Source organism: Mustela erminea, chromosome 11 (assembly GCF_009829155.1).
Source record: "Mustela erminea isolate mMusErm1 chromosome 11, mMusErm1.Pri, whole genome shotgun sequence".
Lineage (NCBI taxonomy): Eukaryota > Metazoa > Chordata > Mammalia > Carnivora > Mustelidae > Mustela > Mustela erminea.
This window is the reverse complement of record NC_045624.1, coordinates 48,574,010-48,589,567: the sequence shown is the minus strand read 5'-3', so window position 1 is coordinate 48,589,567 and position 15,558 is coordinate 48,574,010. Positions and strand designations below refer to the sequence as shown.

General features: G+C 48.3%; 2 protein-coding genes and 1 long non-coding RNA gene across 4 annotated transcripts; 1 reads left to right on the top strand and 2 right to left on the bottom strand.

The window, feature by feature from the left end:
- Nucleotides 1-4,384: 4,384 nt before the first annotated feature.
- Nucleotides 4,385-10,277, bottom strand: HOXA1 (homeobox A1). Of its 2 annotated transcripts, none has more exons than XM_032303941.1 (3): nucleotides 9,341-10,277; nucleotides 6,624-7,332; nucleotides 4,385-6,128 (listed from the first exon to the last, which is right to left on the bottom strand). In XM_032303941.1, exons 2-3 carry the CDS (start codon nucleotides 7,270-7,272, stop codon nucleotides 5,773-5,775), a joined length of 1,005 nt encoding a protein of 334 aa, XP_032159832.1. In that variant the 5' UTR covers nucleotides 7,273-7,332; nucleotides 9,341-10,277; the 3' UTR covers nucleotides 4,385-5,772. The 2 variants fall into 2 exon arrangements, with proteins under 2 accessions (XP_032159832.1, XP_032159833.1); XM_032303942.1 differs by lacking the exon at nucleotides 9,341-10,277 and having other exon boundaries at nucleotides 5,962-6,128; nucleotides 6,624-6,718; nucleotides 6,922-7,408.
- On the top strand, nucleotides 7,651-11,412 carry LOC116568525. Its single transcript, XR_004276657.1, has 2 exons — nucleotides 7,651-7,739; nucleotides 11,092-11,412. It is a non-coding gene; the product is annotated as an uncharacterized LOC116568525 (long non-coding RNA).
- On the bottom strand, nucleotides 11,033-14,599 carry HOXA2 (homeobox A2). Its single transcript, XM_032303940.1, has 2 exons — nucleotides 13,435-14,599; nucleotides 11,033-12,788 (listed from the first exon to the last, which is right to left on the bottom strand). Exons 1-2 carry the CDS (start codon nucleotides 13,823-13,825, stop codon nucleotides 12,049-12,051), a joined length of 1,131 nt encoding a protein of 376 aa, XP_032159831.1. The 5' UTR covers nucleotides 13,826-14,599; the 3' UTR covers nucleotides 11,033-12,048.
- Nucleotides 14,600-15,558: the final 959 nt, after the last annotated feature.

Below are 15,558 nucleotides of genomic sequence, written 5' to 3'. Positions count from 1 at the left end.
TGATTCTGTAGCGATTTTTCTTCTAAAAGGAAGCGGGCTAAAATGTCCAGTGCGGCTGAAAAGTATCCCAGTTTAGAAGCAAAAAAAAAATTTTTTTCAATAAATTTTTGTTTTATTTTCGGGTGCGAGCCGTCGCGTATTTTTTCCCTGAAGGCCCAAGCCTAAAATGAAAACGCAGAACGATCTGATTTCTATAAATTAGGTTTGTGACTTGACGTTTTCCTCCACATTTTTTAGTAGGAAAAAAATTTAATGGGCTGTTTGAGAAAATGGAGACACATGTTTTAGTCGTGTCTGGAAATGTTGAGAAAAAGAAACGTCGGTCTTTTCATTTGTTTCCAATAAACCCCAAATGCAATCTTTCCAGACTATTTTACAGGACGTAATTGGGGTTTGAGATTGGGTGGGGGGAGGTTCATAGGCTAGGCTCTACCAGCAGAATTGATTGATACTTGCTTTTTGCTGTTCTGCAATCAAAGTTTAGCTGTATTTGAAGGCTCTAAAACACTGGGGATTGCACTGACAGCCAGAAGTATCCTTTTGGGCAGCAGGTTCTGCTGAGATACTAGGACCCCCCCCAAAAAAGGGAAAATGTGGAAAGTTGTGTTGCAAGGAAATTTTATGTTAAACTGTATGTGTATTTGGTACATGAGTGAGTCGTGAAGAAAACTAAGAAATATGGACCAGAACAGCTCCGAAGTCTATACTATCTCATAAACCAAACAGAAACAAACACAGGAAAAGATTAGGGTAAGACACCTCCTGGAATGTTCCTTGCATCTCTAAGCCCTTTCTAGCTGATGCTGACAATTTAATGGAGCTTGAACTTGGGCACAGGCAACTCTTCTGTCCTTTATCCTTCCCTAGGCTAGATTCAAAAACGACAACAAATACATGTGTGTGTTGAATTTCATCTGTTCTATTTTTATATTTTAAGAACATGTGTCTTTAACAGCAAGTAGCCCAATATTTTATTCCTCAAACAAGTTGGCAGAAACATTCAACTGGAAAGTTGTTTCAAAGATTCAAGTAATCTTGGTGGCTTCCAAATCAAGGACTTAGTGGATGGCTAGTAATCCAGAAGTGGAAAACTGTAGACCATAACCAGCCTGAAACAAATCACACAGAATAAAGGGGAAGGGGCAAAACCAAATCAGAAATTTCGAATCAAGAAGTGCACTGGCCTCAGATTCTAAGTTGGTTTTTATTTAGGAAGTAAGGGTGGTAATACGAAGTCAAATCAAACCACCTCTTGTGCCTTGTCTTTCTAATTCAGAAAATGAGAGGTTGGATAAATGAGCCCCTTTCAGTTGTGATCATCTAGGCACAAGAAGTCCTAAGGCAGAAATTTTGTGTTACACACAAAATTACACAAATTACACAGCAGAAGGTCACCAAAGTTAGCTATCTAGTGAGTAGCTTCTCTGATAAGGACGAGCTAACTTGTATTCTTGTTTGTACCGAAAAAAAAATCATAGCACTTCTAGGAGGGAGAGAATTTTATAGTCTCACCCAAAATAAAGATGTTGTCCATGCACTGCTTTCAAAGTTTTAGAACAGAAGGGTATCCTGTCATTCAAAACAGTAAATTAAAGACCCAGACTCCTAGAGCTTCTACTACTAGAATGATTATTCTTTGAGAAGAAGCACAAACAGCAGTGACCGTTTCTGGGTGTTTTTTTTTTTTTTCCACAGACGTGCTCAGCCATCAGAAAAGCTTAATAAATCCCTATTTAGTATGCATTTATTCAGTGATTACATGAACTTTGACCTCTGAAGAGCTGTAGCAATTAGCTTCAGTGGCCAACATCTTCTCTCACCATTCCCAACTGGCTTCCTTGGGTCTTCCTTTCTCATCTCAATAGTCCAGGAGAGTAAAAAATTTTAAAGTTGACTTTCTACCTGAGGTACTTGCTTTTGCACAAATGAATCACCCCTTCCTCCTCTCACCTCCTGTCTAAAAAGTCATCTCAGACAGATATTGGGGCTCTGATTGTCGATATTACTCAAATGCAAATGGATTTCAATTCAATCCTGCCCTGCACTCTCGCAAGGAAGATAAGCTCTAACGGCCCAAAGAGCCTCATTTCATAGCTCTTGGCATCTGAAATAAATCGGATCTCTTCTGTCAGGCTAATTTAACATTTTAAAAATATTCAATGTAATTTATTTTAAGTCAAATGAAACCTAGTGGATTGGCAGAAAGCTAGAGGAGGGAGGGGAAGGGCAGCTGGAAGCTTCTCTCCCCACCACCACCAAAAAAAAAAAAAAAAGCCAGGAAGGGAGAGGAAAGTGTTTTAAGTTTCTAGTAAACACTGTTTAGCAAAAGAATAATAGGAAAGTTGCCCCTTTCCCAAAGAGGGATGGAACTATAATTGTTGCCTTTAGCAGAGAGCTCAGATAAACCGCTGGGACTCATTCTAAAGTGACCCATCACTGCATTCATCTCTTCTTGAACTTTCAGTGAACCTGAGATTAAACAGGGGTGAGCAGCTAAGCAGTTTGTTGTTAGCAGCCTTTTCAACAACCCTTTCAGACTGAGTAAATATTGATCGGTTTGAATCTGATTGCCCCAGAGGAAAACACCATGGCATCTGAATAGCCTCCAAAAGTAAACTTTCAAAGGTGAAGCCAAGAGCAGACTTCAGAGCAAGAACTCAACTCAGCCTTAGGTTGGGGACACCCTGAATTTCGGGAGTACTTTGAGTGTGAAGGAAGTGAGGAGAAAATGTTTGAAAACTGGAATTTTGTATTGTAATTATTCCAAGTCTCTAATTGACACTCTTGTCCTTTTTAAATTTATCAATAAAATGTTATTTTCTGTTTTCCATCATTTGTTGTTTCGGTCACCATTGCTGTCATTTTTTAGGGAGCTAACCATGTTCCCCAGAGACCAAAACAGAAAAAGAAAGATCTAGAAATAGGGTGTGATAAGGGCCTCTGATTTAATCGATTGGGACAACTAAAAAGATACAAATGTTTTCCTTGTTGAAAGGTATATTAATGTTTCTTAAATGCATTGCTTGTTAACTGATTTATTCCACGACCTAGAGAAGGCTTTGGATGTTAAGCCATAATTTATTGTTCTCCGCTTTCTCAGCTACATTAAAACCAGTACCTTGAAGACTAGAATCTCCAGGATTCCAGCGGGTCCGACCCTGCTTTTAGATATTGAAATCACGGCAATGGCATGCAAATGACACTTTAACACATTAAAGAATTTGGAAACCAGCCATCTGTTTTGCTGTGTGGCCTTACACTAATAAACAAAAGATACTGTATAAGGCCAGGGTGGGAAATGAAAGAAAGAGTTGGCCGACTTTGAAGTTCTCCTCCATCCACTTGAGTCTTTCAGAGGCAACCCCAGAGCCCAGGATCCCAGAGCCAAGGGGAGGGCAGCGGGTGCCCTTGATATGGCCGCAGCAACTGCGCTTGCAAAGTCCAGGCTTGCCCCCTTTGACAGAAGTACAGGAAATCTCCTGGGTGCTCTAGGAGGCCTGCAAATTCCAAGTTTTTGTAGGCTTTCTCCTCCCTCTGCCAGCCCATCCTTTGTAAAACCCGCTTTAGAGAGGAAGGAAGTCGTACGCCTGTATTTGTGATGTTGTATTTCTCCTCTACCCTTGGAGCTAAATTAAAGCCTCTGAAAATGTGTGATGGTAAAGGAAAAGTGGTAAGAGGTCTGGGAGAAGAGCCATTTTGAACTTTAATTTGCTGGCTTCCTCTGTTAAAGAGCAGACACTTGCCTCAGTTGGAAGCTACTTGAACATCGAAAGACTTCAGGGCAGCTTTCAGAAGTTCACCTGGAAGAATCTTTTGAGCCTGGAGAAAAAAATAAAAACTTTTTTCCTGGGTTAGGGGATTAGAACTGGGTTATGGGTTAGAGCAGACCCATTATGGCCATGCTGGCTATAACATCAAAGCTGAATCTGATGGGAGTGAGATGTGTAACCCAGAGTGGGTGGGCAGGAGGCAGGACATGTAGAGAGTGGCAGGAAGGGATGGACATTGACAGGAGGGATGGGAGGAGAGATGCAGCAGGCTTCTGAAAACAGACCATGCTCAGTTTAAAGGGTGGAATATACTGGAACACTGCCTGACAAGCCGAAAAAGAAAAGGGGTGAGGTGGAGGCCTCATCCTCAAACAGCTTTATACTGGAGCTCATTAAATGTGAATCTCTTAGCTCTTGGTTCACTGATGTGAGGAAAGACGGACTGAAGAGTTTGGGCTTTTGAAGGGAGTTCTGTTTATATATATGTCACCATTCAGTTGGAGGTGAAAAGGTTAGCACTTGACCCAGGAAGTATCCATGTTTGTTTCAAAAATAGATGCGCTTCATAAATTTCTTCACCATTCATTTTTTTCCATTATGAACTTGGATTATTTAATAAAGGAACTATTGTTATTTTAAAGAAAATCAACCTATTAAATAGGCATTAGCTAGGTGCTATGACACGTATAGGGGAAATTTCAGCTTCACAATGGAAAGCATTTATGTTTTTTCAAGAAAAGGCTCACCTCTGAAAGTACACGCCAGCCTCCCCCCACCACCCATGTGAAATGAACCAACATTGTTGGAACCAACAAATTGTAGCCAAGCCAAATACAGGGATGCTTAAGCATATGTGAAACTTGAATATATTTATTACAGACATCTTAAGACCCGTAAACTCTGCTCTGGATCATATTACTCCAGGATCTCAGAGCTGTTCATGATTGTACAGGAAAGGGGGAATATCATAGGCTCACAAAGAATAACTGATATAACTCAGTGTGGGGCTTTAGGGACATCAAAACATTGTGCGACATGCAAAAGACTATTCACGAATCACACAAAATATACATTCATTGTGCCATCCATCACATTAACAGTTGAGCTGAAAATACATCATATCCAGCTAAGATAACTGTGGAAGGGAGAAGCTGCTTTGAATAATACCTCTAGGTTCTGAATAATCCAGCACAAATTTTAAATAGAGTGTGGGCAGAGAAACAATCAAGGGGTGGGGATGGGGAGAGACTTAGCACAGGAAGCAAGGTTTTTGAACCTTGTGTTCTGTAGGCCTTCTTAACTCACTGAAAGAACAAATGCAGGCTACCCTCTGAGGCATCTGACTGAGTTTAAGTGAGCAATTTTATTCTTTAACCCATAATCACATATAAAATTGTACCAGCTTTGAGTTACCCACCCTGTTTTAGTCACTTAATCTAAACATTTCTAGAAAATCTGTATAAAGATAAATCTCTCAGGACAAAGTATTTACAACCAGCAAACACACACATGAAATTGAATTAAATAAAAGGATGAATTAATTGTGTAAACACGCTCATAGTGCAGCTCTTCTTTATGAGCTCCTGGACTCTCCTTTCTCTCCTACTTTAACGGCAAAGTAGGGGAGAACTGTAAATATACAGGCAGGTAAAAGGCCTTCTTCTGACATGTTTCTGCTGGCAAAGGAGACTATACTCCAAAGGACATCTGAAAGGAATGGATTCTGTGGAAATCTCCTAAAAGTAGGGAAGGGTGTTGGGGCTGTCAAAAAATTAATTATGGCACCTACTCTTCATCAAGGAGTTAGCACACACACCCAATCAAGCCTCTAATCTAGAATTCTCTGGAAACACATTATCCTGGCCAGGAGCTTCCCAGATAGGATCAGAAAGGAAGAAAGAGACTGTAAATGGAAAGGAAGATAAGCTAAGAATGTGCTTTGGGTAAGAAGTCTCCAGCTCTCAGAGTAGCCTAGGCTGCGGAGTCTGGGGCTGGGTGGGCCTCAGTGGGAGGTAGTCAGAGTGTCTGAGGTAGAAGATCCTGGGGAAGGAATGCAGGGCGAAGAGCTGGACTTCTCTGAGGATTCCTCAGCCTTCTCCTCACTTCCTGGCGGGGTGGCAGGAGAGATGGGCAAGAGGCCCTCCTTCTCTCGTTTCTTCTGCTTCATCCGGCGGTTCTGGAACCAGATCTTCACCTGGGTCTCATTGAGCTGCAGGGATGCAGCAATCTCCACCCTACGGGCCCGCGTCAGGTACTTATTGAAGTGGAACTCCTTTTCCAGCTCAGTGAGCTGCTTGGTGGTGAAGTTGGTGCGCACTGCATTGGGTTGACCCACGTAGCCATACTCTCCAACTTTCCCTGCGGGCATGGTGGGGAGCGATGAGAGAGAAGGGTAAACATTTTTACAATGCATAGAAGATTCCCTACACGCTCCAGAGCAACATTCAGGTAAAGAGGGTAAAGAGGTAAAGAGAATTTCACCACAGAAACTGGGCTGGGTGAATGATGAGGTGTAAAGTGTTAATCCAAAGTCAACCATCAGCATGGTCAGACCGTGATTAATGGAGGCTGGAGATATTAACGGAACCACACACCACCACCACCCACACACCCCTACCCACTTCCTACTCCAGAACCTCTAAAAAGTCAGCCCTTTGAGAAACACAACAATCCCAGATGCTCCTCTGCCCCACACACCTGGGCAATCTCTCCACACAGAACAACACCGGTGGGAAGCAAGAAGTTTTGTTTGTTGCTGTTGTTGTTGTTTTAAGTATTAATTTTCCTGGGCAACTAAGCAAACAGGGTCCTTCCAGAACCATCAAGGAACATGCAAGGAATGGCAAGACTGACCTGTTTTGGGAGGGTTTCTTTTGACTTTCATCCAGTCAAAGGTCTGCGCTGGAGAAGAGGTCTCTGATGTAGGGGAGCGACAGGCTTCTTGGTGGCTGGCGTGGAGAGGGGACAAGGAGTTATTATACGTGGCCAGGGCCAGGCTCTGGTGCTCTTGTCCATATGAGTGGTGAATGTACTGAGGCGAGCCCACCGCGCCCCCGGCATAACCCTGGTGGTGGTGGTGATGCTGGACCATGGGAGATGAGAGATTTCCAGAGTAAACTGCGGGAGCGCACGAGGGGTACCCACCACTTACTTCTGCTTCCTGATTTAACGCGTAAGAGCTGTAAGGCGCGCCGAAGTTCTGCGCGCTGTAGCTTGGACCACAACTCGAATGAGAGTAGGACACCCCCAGGTTCCCGGGAGTCTGGTAGGTAGCCGGTTGGGGGTGGTGATGGTGGTGGTGGTGGTGGTGGGGCGGGCTGATCTGCACCCCCCTGCCCACTAGGAAGCGGTCGTCGCCGCCACAGCTGTTAGCACTGACCGCGCACGACTGGAAAGTTGTAATTCCATGGTCGGAAGGGTAGGCTCGAGCTGAGCAGGTCCCTGAGTCGCCACCGCTGAGGATAGGGTATTCCAGGAAGGAGCTCATTCTTGCATTGTCCATCTGTCACTGAGGGACGGGGTCCTGCGAAGCCCTGGGTGACCGTGCCAACTTTCTCACTTCCTCCATGGGGCCGGAGAAGAAAAATGATATGAATGTACAGTGCGCAAGAGGGGGGGCGCGAGGGCGGAGGGCGCAAGGGGAGGGGCACGTGACTAAGTCAGCCAATGGCGGAGCCTCCTGCGAAAGTTTGCTGGCTCCCGCGGTGATGGATCACCGTTTCAGTGGCATTTAAATCCCCGGCGCTCCTCAGTCTAGGTGACGCGCAGTCGCCCCCCCAGGCAGCCCAGGCGGCGGCAGCATCTGCGGCGGCTGCAAGGGCAGATTTCGGAGCTCTGGGCCGAAGGGGAGCAGAAGACACCCTCTGCGCGCGCCGACTCCGCTCTCCCCGCCTCCGGGAGGTGGGGGCTGGGAGCCATCCTCGTCTCCGCCCCCTCCCCACCGCGCACTGAGAGATGAACTGGCAAGAGGTGAGAAGGGAAGAGGGCTCCGTCTCTCTTGGGTCGGGAATCAGTGGGCCAGAGCTCGCTGGTCTGCCACTAGCTCAGGTTCCGAGCCCGCAGTGCGCGGAGCAGGAAGGGTAGCTCCCCGGGCGCTTTCACTACACAGTCCCTGCTGTGGTGCCGGGGCAGTAAGGCGCGCAGAGGACAGTGGAGTAGGACGAGGCCAGGCCACCAGCTCTCCAAGCTCCGCAGGGAGAGGGAAGTGCGCAGAGGATTGGCCTGGAGAATCCCGGGTGGGCGTGCGGGGGACAAGGGAAAACAAAACAAAACAAAACAAAACAAAAACTTCCCTTCTCCAAGGAGGGTCTCCGAAGCCTACTCCCTCCACCCCAACCGATTATTAGCAAGGCAATGTGGAGGTTCTGTAATTCGACGCTCGGGAGCGGGGGATTGGTAGTAGTTAAGCTTGCCGGAAAAGGCCGGGGGTGGCCGTGCTCTTCGCCCTCCCTCTCTCCTCGCTCTCCGCCCCTTTCTCCTCCCCACTCAGCTTTGCTCGGGGAGCCAGCCCTACGGGATCCGGAGCTGCTCGGCGGCTGGATTTTGAAGGGTAGGAGGCGGGGGAGAAAGATGACGCTAGCGGACGTGGCCAGCGTGGGGGCCGGGCGGCGCGCTGCAGGCCATCTGCCGGCTCCCTGGGATCCAGGAGCCTGCGCGCTCCGGCTAGGGCCTCAAAGGGCGAGACCACAGCCCAACAAAATACGCTGGACACCCCCCCCCCCCCAGCAATGGTGCTCGCTTTCTGGAGGGGGAATGTTAGGAGTGGTAGGGTTTCCTTTATCCACTAGCCGCCGCCCCCCCCCATTCTACTCCACGTCTGAAGTGGGTAGGGGCTGGCAGGTGGGAGGGGCGGTGGACAGATGGCTGATGGTGGACGGGATATTTTCTTCTTCCCCAACAACACCTCCTCCCCTTTGTAACTGACTGTGTAGTTCCTTGTGCGAACCTTCAAGTCTTTCCCTAGAGAGACGCGTGCAAATCTGAGCGTCATCCCAGGCCAGGGGTCCTGTTCTCCATCACCTTCATCCTACCCTGATGCTGACGGGGTCGTTAATTGCTGTTTACTATTGGGTTTCGTGTCAACCCTTGGCTTGTAGAGAGAAAATGCCGAACTGAGACCGAGAATTGATGCATTCTTAGGTAAAAGAAATCCAGAGATCATACAAGAAGCTTTGCAGGCGATGCAGTATAGATTTTTCCCTGACCATGTTTACCACATCAGAATCGGACAGATAAAATTTATCTGAGGATGGGGTTCCCACTCCCCTCTAGCTTTCCCTCCCCAGTTAGAAGAAGGAAGTTTTGCTTGAGGCATGCACATTTCAAATGTGTTAGTCAACCTTTCTGCATTCTGTTTTCCACAAACAGAAGTCTCCCTCCCCCCAACCTGCCCCCACCCATAAGGGGAACTCTTGCAGACATTTGACTACGGAGTCCCTCAGTAGCAAAGAAGCATTTACCCCCAAACATTTTCTTTCGAAACGGTATTTTTCTGTGACCTTTGACCCATCCCCAACCACGGTTAAGAGAGAGCAGGGATAGGAAAGGAATTCCTGCCCCAATTTCAGCACCTGGGGATGTTCATCTTCAGGAAGGGAAAAGGAAAGGCGGCCTTCCTGGAGGCGGCTTCCTTGGGAACTCCAGACTTCCAACGATGGGAGAGAAGGGGCTCCTGTAGAGGAGGAGGTAGGACGTGAGAGGGTCGGTGTAGGCATTGCGGACGATCAGCTTTCCGAACCAAAGGACGTTCTTTCTTCTGGCCTCATTCTTGTCCCTTTGTTGGCTTCTTCAGCCTGGGTTCGCGCAACCCCCTTCGCCGCAGGACTTGAGCCACAAAGCCGCCAGGGGCCTCAACCGCTCTCCTTCCTCTGCTAGTTCTCGGCCTCGGCGCTCCACTCCTTCCACTTCTCTTCCTCCCTCCCGGCCTCATTCCCGCGCCAGCACGGGAGGGAGTGTGTTTCTTGGGACCACATGCATGCGCTTGCACGTAAGCCCGCAAGGACTCGGGCCGGCGACCGACCCACCTCCGCGCACTGCTCCCGGCTCCCGGCAGGCCAGACTCCTGAAGCCGAGCCTGCTCCGCCCCGGCTGGCCGCCCAGAGCGCTGCTCTCCCGGTGTTGCTTACAAAGGCAGTCTAGTCTGGCCTCGAGCCCGTGAGGCTTCCGTAGCTCCGTGCTTTCCCCACCCTCACGAAACCCCGGGGTTCATACCGCCTTGTACAAGACCCTGGTTTTCTGAGCGTGTAGGCCAGCGCCCCACGACTCGTGCAAAAATCTCTATAAATGCCCTGGGAGAGTGGGCGAAAGGAGAGCTCGGTTACTATTTAAATGATGGCCCGCGAGCGGCTTGCTAGCCTCAAAGTGCCTCTTTCAGGGCTCTTCTACTAGAAAGGGAAGGAGCAAGGAGGAGACAAAACGCCGCCGAGGCCCGGAGCTGTTCATGGCATCCGCAGCTCAGCCAAGCTGTTGTTTTAAAAGAGCAATAAAAATGAATTATGACTAAACGCCTTCTAACTTAATGCTTTCGGACGGGGATCCCCGGCAAATACGTAAGAGGATTTTTATTTGTGCATGTGTTCCTGCAATTGATCTCTTTGATGACATTCTCATTCATAGAAAGCGTTTGATTTATGAGCGTAGGACGAATCGCAAACAGCAGCGGCGCAGCCCTGGCTGCGGCCGGGCCGCTCTGCTCAACTCCGCGCCTGGGGCTGGAGACCCGCCGGGTCCTCACAAGCCTCCGCCGCTGCCAGGATTTAGGGGGCAAGGGGCTGGAGAAAGGTAGGGTGCAAACCCATGGAGAAAGACCGCGATTTCAGCGTAACTTCCAAGCCTTAGCTATTAAGAGCCGGGTTCCTAAATCAGCCCGCCCCCCTGCACATGTTGCTTACAGGCTGCGTTTTCTCACGGTAAGTTAGTAGCGATCACAGCAGAGCTCAGGGAGGGAAAAAAAACAGCATGGGGATATGTAAGAAGGGGGAAAAAAACAGAACAACCCAGTAACGTGCCCTAGATCACATTTTATTGATATTTCATTTAAAGTGCTTTTTCTCCTTCTCTCTCTAGAAACTGGGTTAATTTATAACCTGGGGCGCAGAAACTCTCCATTTTAAATCTCAACTTGGTAACCTGACTTCACAGCTTTAATGATCCATTATTTGTCATGTAAACAGATTTAAGAATGAAATATTGATTTTTCTATCCCTGAAAAAAGAAATCCTAGAATGACTGAACCAGAGGGTTGGAGAGAACCCTTTCTGAAGTGCATTTTCCAGCCAGTAACCATTGTTTTGTTTTGTTTTTGTTTTTCTCTACCTTTTAGGTCTGTTTGCCTGGACCCATCAACAGCTGGGAGACTAATCAACCACACTGAAAATGTTTACGGGATTGTGGGGGAGGGGTTGGAATGTAGATGTTTGAAACAAATGTGTATAAATAAATGAATTGTTGATAACTTAGTTATTGACCTGAAGACTGGTAGCTTGTTAAAGAAACTCCATGTTTCTCCTTCCTGGAGTTGGGGTTTCTGTAGGCACTTTATTTCTCCACTTTCAAAGGCTTGGGCTTGGCCCAACTCTGAGGCTGCCCAATCCCGCTTCTATTACCAATTTAAATCTATGGCTTGAACCTCTACACTAAAAAACCAAATCCATTCCCTTTAAAAAGAAAGGAAAAAAAAGAAAAAGAAAAATACTTCTTGGAAGTCCTAACCATTTTCTGGCTTTCTTTTCGTTGGTGTCTACTGAAGACTTTGAACATGCCCCCTTAATAAATATATTAAAATTGAAAAAAGAAGATGAATTGTGACCAGAATTTTATTTACCAAGTTAGACTAAAGGAGGAAAAAGAAACCGTTATAAGCCTTGAGAAAGAGGGGGGGAAGAAAAAAAAAATAAGAAAGCTACTTATAGCAAAGGAGAATTTATTCTACCAAAAATACTCATGACAATGCATCCTAAGGTAATACAAAAATAAAAAGAAAGTGAAGATACAATTATATGATCACTTTCTTGCAGGCCTCATATATTGCTTTCAGAAAATCACAGAGGGTAGTTGGATTCAATTTAGAACAACTAAAACTCCAAAATAATCTGTAAAAGATGGCTCTGAAACTGGACCAGGAGACTCACTAAACAGAAAATCTTGCACATTTAGAGGACAGAGAGGGTAGGTCAAGAAGAAAAGAAAATAAAAATCAACTCTCTCGGAATAAAAGAAGGCCAAACCACCTGGTCAAAGGGGTTTTTGTTTTGTGATGCTTTGTTTTGCTTTAATGTTTTTAGTAATTCAGATGCTGCAAGTCGATTGTGGTGAGTGTGTCTGTAAAAAAGTCAAAGCTGTCAGCTGAAATATCTACGGGACTGTCCAGGGAACCTGGCAAACTGGGCGAGACAGCATCTGAAAGCTGCAGGCAGGAATCTGTGGAAAAAACGTTAAAGTCCTGCAAAGAGGGGACCTCGAGGGCCTCGGGACTGTCATTGTTTAGGCCAGAGCCACAGTTCTGGCCCATTGTTGACAAGCAGTTAGAAACAGTGGGTGACTGGTGCTGAAAATGTTTCAGATTTTTCTCATTGCTGGTTAGAGGCGAAACTGGGAAACTTTGGGAGTCGCCATTGTGTCCATTGGGAGCCTGCTGCTGAGAGAGGGCATTTTGCTGAAAAGTGTAACCTTCCCTCTCCAGAAGGGCCCCGGAGACGCTGAGGGCTTGCTCAAAGAGCGACTTCTCCTCCTCGTCCTCCTCCACTTTCTCAGAGTCTTCCAGGCTTTTAAATTTCCCTTCGCTGTTTTGGTTCTCCTTGCACTGGGTCTGCCTCTTGTGCTTCATCCTCCGGTTCTGAAACCACACTTTCACTTGTCTCTCAGTCAAATCCAGCAGTGCTGCAATTTCCACCCTTCGGGGTCTGCAAAGGTACTTGTTGAAATGAAATTCTTTTTCCAGCTCTAAAAGCTGTGTGTTGGTGTAAGCAGTTCTCAGGCGCCTCGAGCCCCCGCCGCTGCCATCGGCGATTTCCAGGGATTCTGCGGAAAGGGAAACCAACAAGAGACACACGCACAGTTGGAGGTGGAGGGGTCCGAGCGGGGTTATTCCACTGGAGAATAAATATAGCAGAAAAGATCAACTGCAACAAAATGGCCGCCCCTGGATGCAATAGAGCTATTGTGCTGCCTTTCCTGGGAGCCCAACCGGGGGAGACCCCATCTCTTCCACCTCCATCAGATTCCTGCCTGTGGCTCCCCCCAACCTCTCCATCCGGGAGCAAACTTTATATTAGCCACACCACAATTTATAATTAATGCATCAGCTGCTTAGCTGAGCAAGAGCGATCTATCACTCTTCATTACTGTCAAAAAGCCAAACTCTAGGACAACTAGACAAGAGGAGGTCAGTTCCAACTCAAATAAATCATCCCACGTTACACAAGTTAGGGAAAGTTTCCCCCCCCCTTCTTAAAAATATATATATGTCTCATTGTGCAGCGCAGGATCCCTTTTCTCTACATCAAACCCACTCCTGAGCCCACAGGGGAAGGGAAGGCAGCCAAGCATCTCTCCCTCTCTCTCCCCCTTCTCTCCCAGCCCACGCTCCCCTCCCCCATAACCGCTCCCCGGGCAGCCCAGAAGGGGAGAAGGGTCCCGGGACCTGGGGCCAAGTCTCTGGACTGACCTTTGTGGCTGAGGCAGGCAGGGCCGGTGGCGGCGGCGGCGGCGGCGGCGGCAGAGGCGGGCGGCAGCGTGGTTTTCTTGGCCGCCTTCTTCTCCTTCATCCAGGGGTACTCGGGCGGCTGCAGGGCGCCGGCGGGCACTGGGCTGCCGCGGCTGCCCGCGGGGCTCGGCTTGGGGCGGCCGCCAGCGCCGTGGCGAGGGTGACTGCCCGGGTTCAGGCTGGGAATGGTCTGCTCAAAAGGAGGAGGAATCAGTGTCGAGTGTGAAAGCGTCGAGGTCTTGATTGATGAACTTTGAAATGTATCAGCGACAGGGGGAAAAGATGTCAGGCACTCAGCGAGCGACGGCTGGCTATTGATAAAACCAATCTCTCGCTCAAATTCGTAATTCATGGCCTTCTCCTTGGAGCCCCCTCGGAGAAAAAGTTCCCTCTTCTGGAGGGGCTTTGGGGGGGCAAGGCCCAGGAAAAAGGCGAGAGCAGAGGGAAAAAAAAATCTATCATAGAAGATCGCTGCTGGGGTGTTTTTTTTCTAATTCACTGATTACAGCCGTATGGGGACCGCGCTACTATTAAACTATTGAATTCATGGAGACAAGGTTGAAATTGGACCGAATTGGCTGTCACATGATTGCTTCTGCCCAATGACAATTTGGGCTTTAATCAAAAGAAGCCACTGTCTGTTTGATTGATCCAAAAAAGTCGGGAAGGAACGCCTCATTGGGGGCCAGCGAGGCTTTATTTACACTTTTTTCAGGGCAAAAATACATATATGTGGGTGTGGGTGGGGATGCCCGGGAGTGCGTGGGGGCGAGGGTGCCTTCCTGCCTCCTGATTAGCACAGATCTGGTGTGTGCGCCTGGGAGTGTGTGGAGTGTGAGTGTGTGCGAGTGTGAGCCCTGCTGCCGGGCCCGCCGGCGGCCGCCCTCTGCCTCCCCCGCACACTCCGCGCATTGTTTGGGACTGTCGGGAAGACGCCTCGCACCTCACAAATCATTTAAGCACCTCAGTCTGACGCCTGCAGTCATTAACAAAGTAATCCATTAATCTTCAAAGTTTTGACACCCGAGAGCCCCGCATCCCAGCCACATAAGTTCTGCTAAGGCAGGAGGAAGGAGCAGAGGGAGAGGGGAGATGAGACCGGGAGAAGAAAGAGAGAGGGAAGAGGGAAGGAGGGAGGGAGGAAGGGAGGGAGAGAAGGAGAGGGAAGAGAGAGAGAGAGAGAAGAGAGAGGAGACACAGAAAAGAGAGGGTTCATTTTGGGGGTCTCCCCTCTTTTATTTCCTTTTCCTCCTCCGCCTTTTCTAAAACCAGTTTCTGGATCTCGGAAGTGATCTGTTTTCCTTCCTCTCCGTCTTTCCCTCTTTTCTTCTTTTTCCCTCTTCTCCCCTCTCCTCTTCCCTCTCACTTCTATCCATCTCTCCTTCCCCAAACCCCTCCCGCATGCCCTCACCCCCCCCCCAAAGCCCAGCTCGGAGTCCGCGCCCTCGGACCCGGACCCTGGCCCATTGTTAGCCGGCTTTTCCACGGCAGCTATGCATCTGGCTCCAGAGGGAAGCGGAAGACGGGAGGCGGCTCTCGAAGCTTCCCAGCCTTCCTGTGCCATCAACTTTTCAAGAGTGGCTCGAGAAAGATAGATGCATGTGCCAAGCAAGACAACAACCCCAGGTCCATGTGTCCAAATCCCTGTAGCCAGGGCGGCGGCCACCCAAAGCAGTGCCACCTGGAGCAGGCTCCTGCGGCTCCTGGCATTCTGGGTTTCATACCCGTAGGGCTCGGGTGCGGTGAGTATTTCTGATTTCCAGGAAGTCTGTTGGAAGTTAGCAGCAGGGAGGGAGAAGGCGCTTGTTCCTTTCTCTCTCTCTCTCTCTCTCTCTCTCTCTCTCTCTTTTTTCTTTTTCTTTTTCTCTCCTTCTTCTCCTGGTCCTTGTAGCTCTGATTGTGGGCTTCTGGGTTCAGATGCAAAACGTGCTCCCTGGCATCCCAGATTGTCTCCTGCACCTTTCTGCTCCTTGGCCACCTGGGATGTTTGCACTCAGGTTCTGCTGCGGCAAACAGTACCGCAGGTGAGAGAGGGCAACCTCAGGAGGAATTATAAAGGTTCTCTATTCTCTGTTCACGCTTTCT

Coding starts and splice junctions, on each gene's coding strand:
- HOXA1 (XM_032303941.1), bottom strand. CDS start 7,272: ATGGACAATGCAAGAATGAGCTCCTTCCTGGAATACCCTATCCTCAGC. Junction 6,129..6,623: donor AAGAAACCCTCCCAAAACAG/GTCAGTCTTGCC, acceptor CCATGCCCGCAG/GGAAAGTTGGAGAGTATGGC.
- HOXA2 (XM_032303940.1), bottom strand. CDS start 13,825: ATGAATTACGAATTTGAGCGAGAGATTGGTTTTATCAATAGCCAGCCG. Junction 12,789..13,434: donor TGCCTGCCTCAGCCACAAAG/GTCAGTCCAGAG, acceptor CCCTTTCCGCAG/AATCCCTGGAAATCGCCGAT.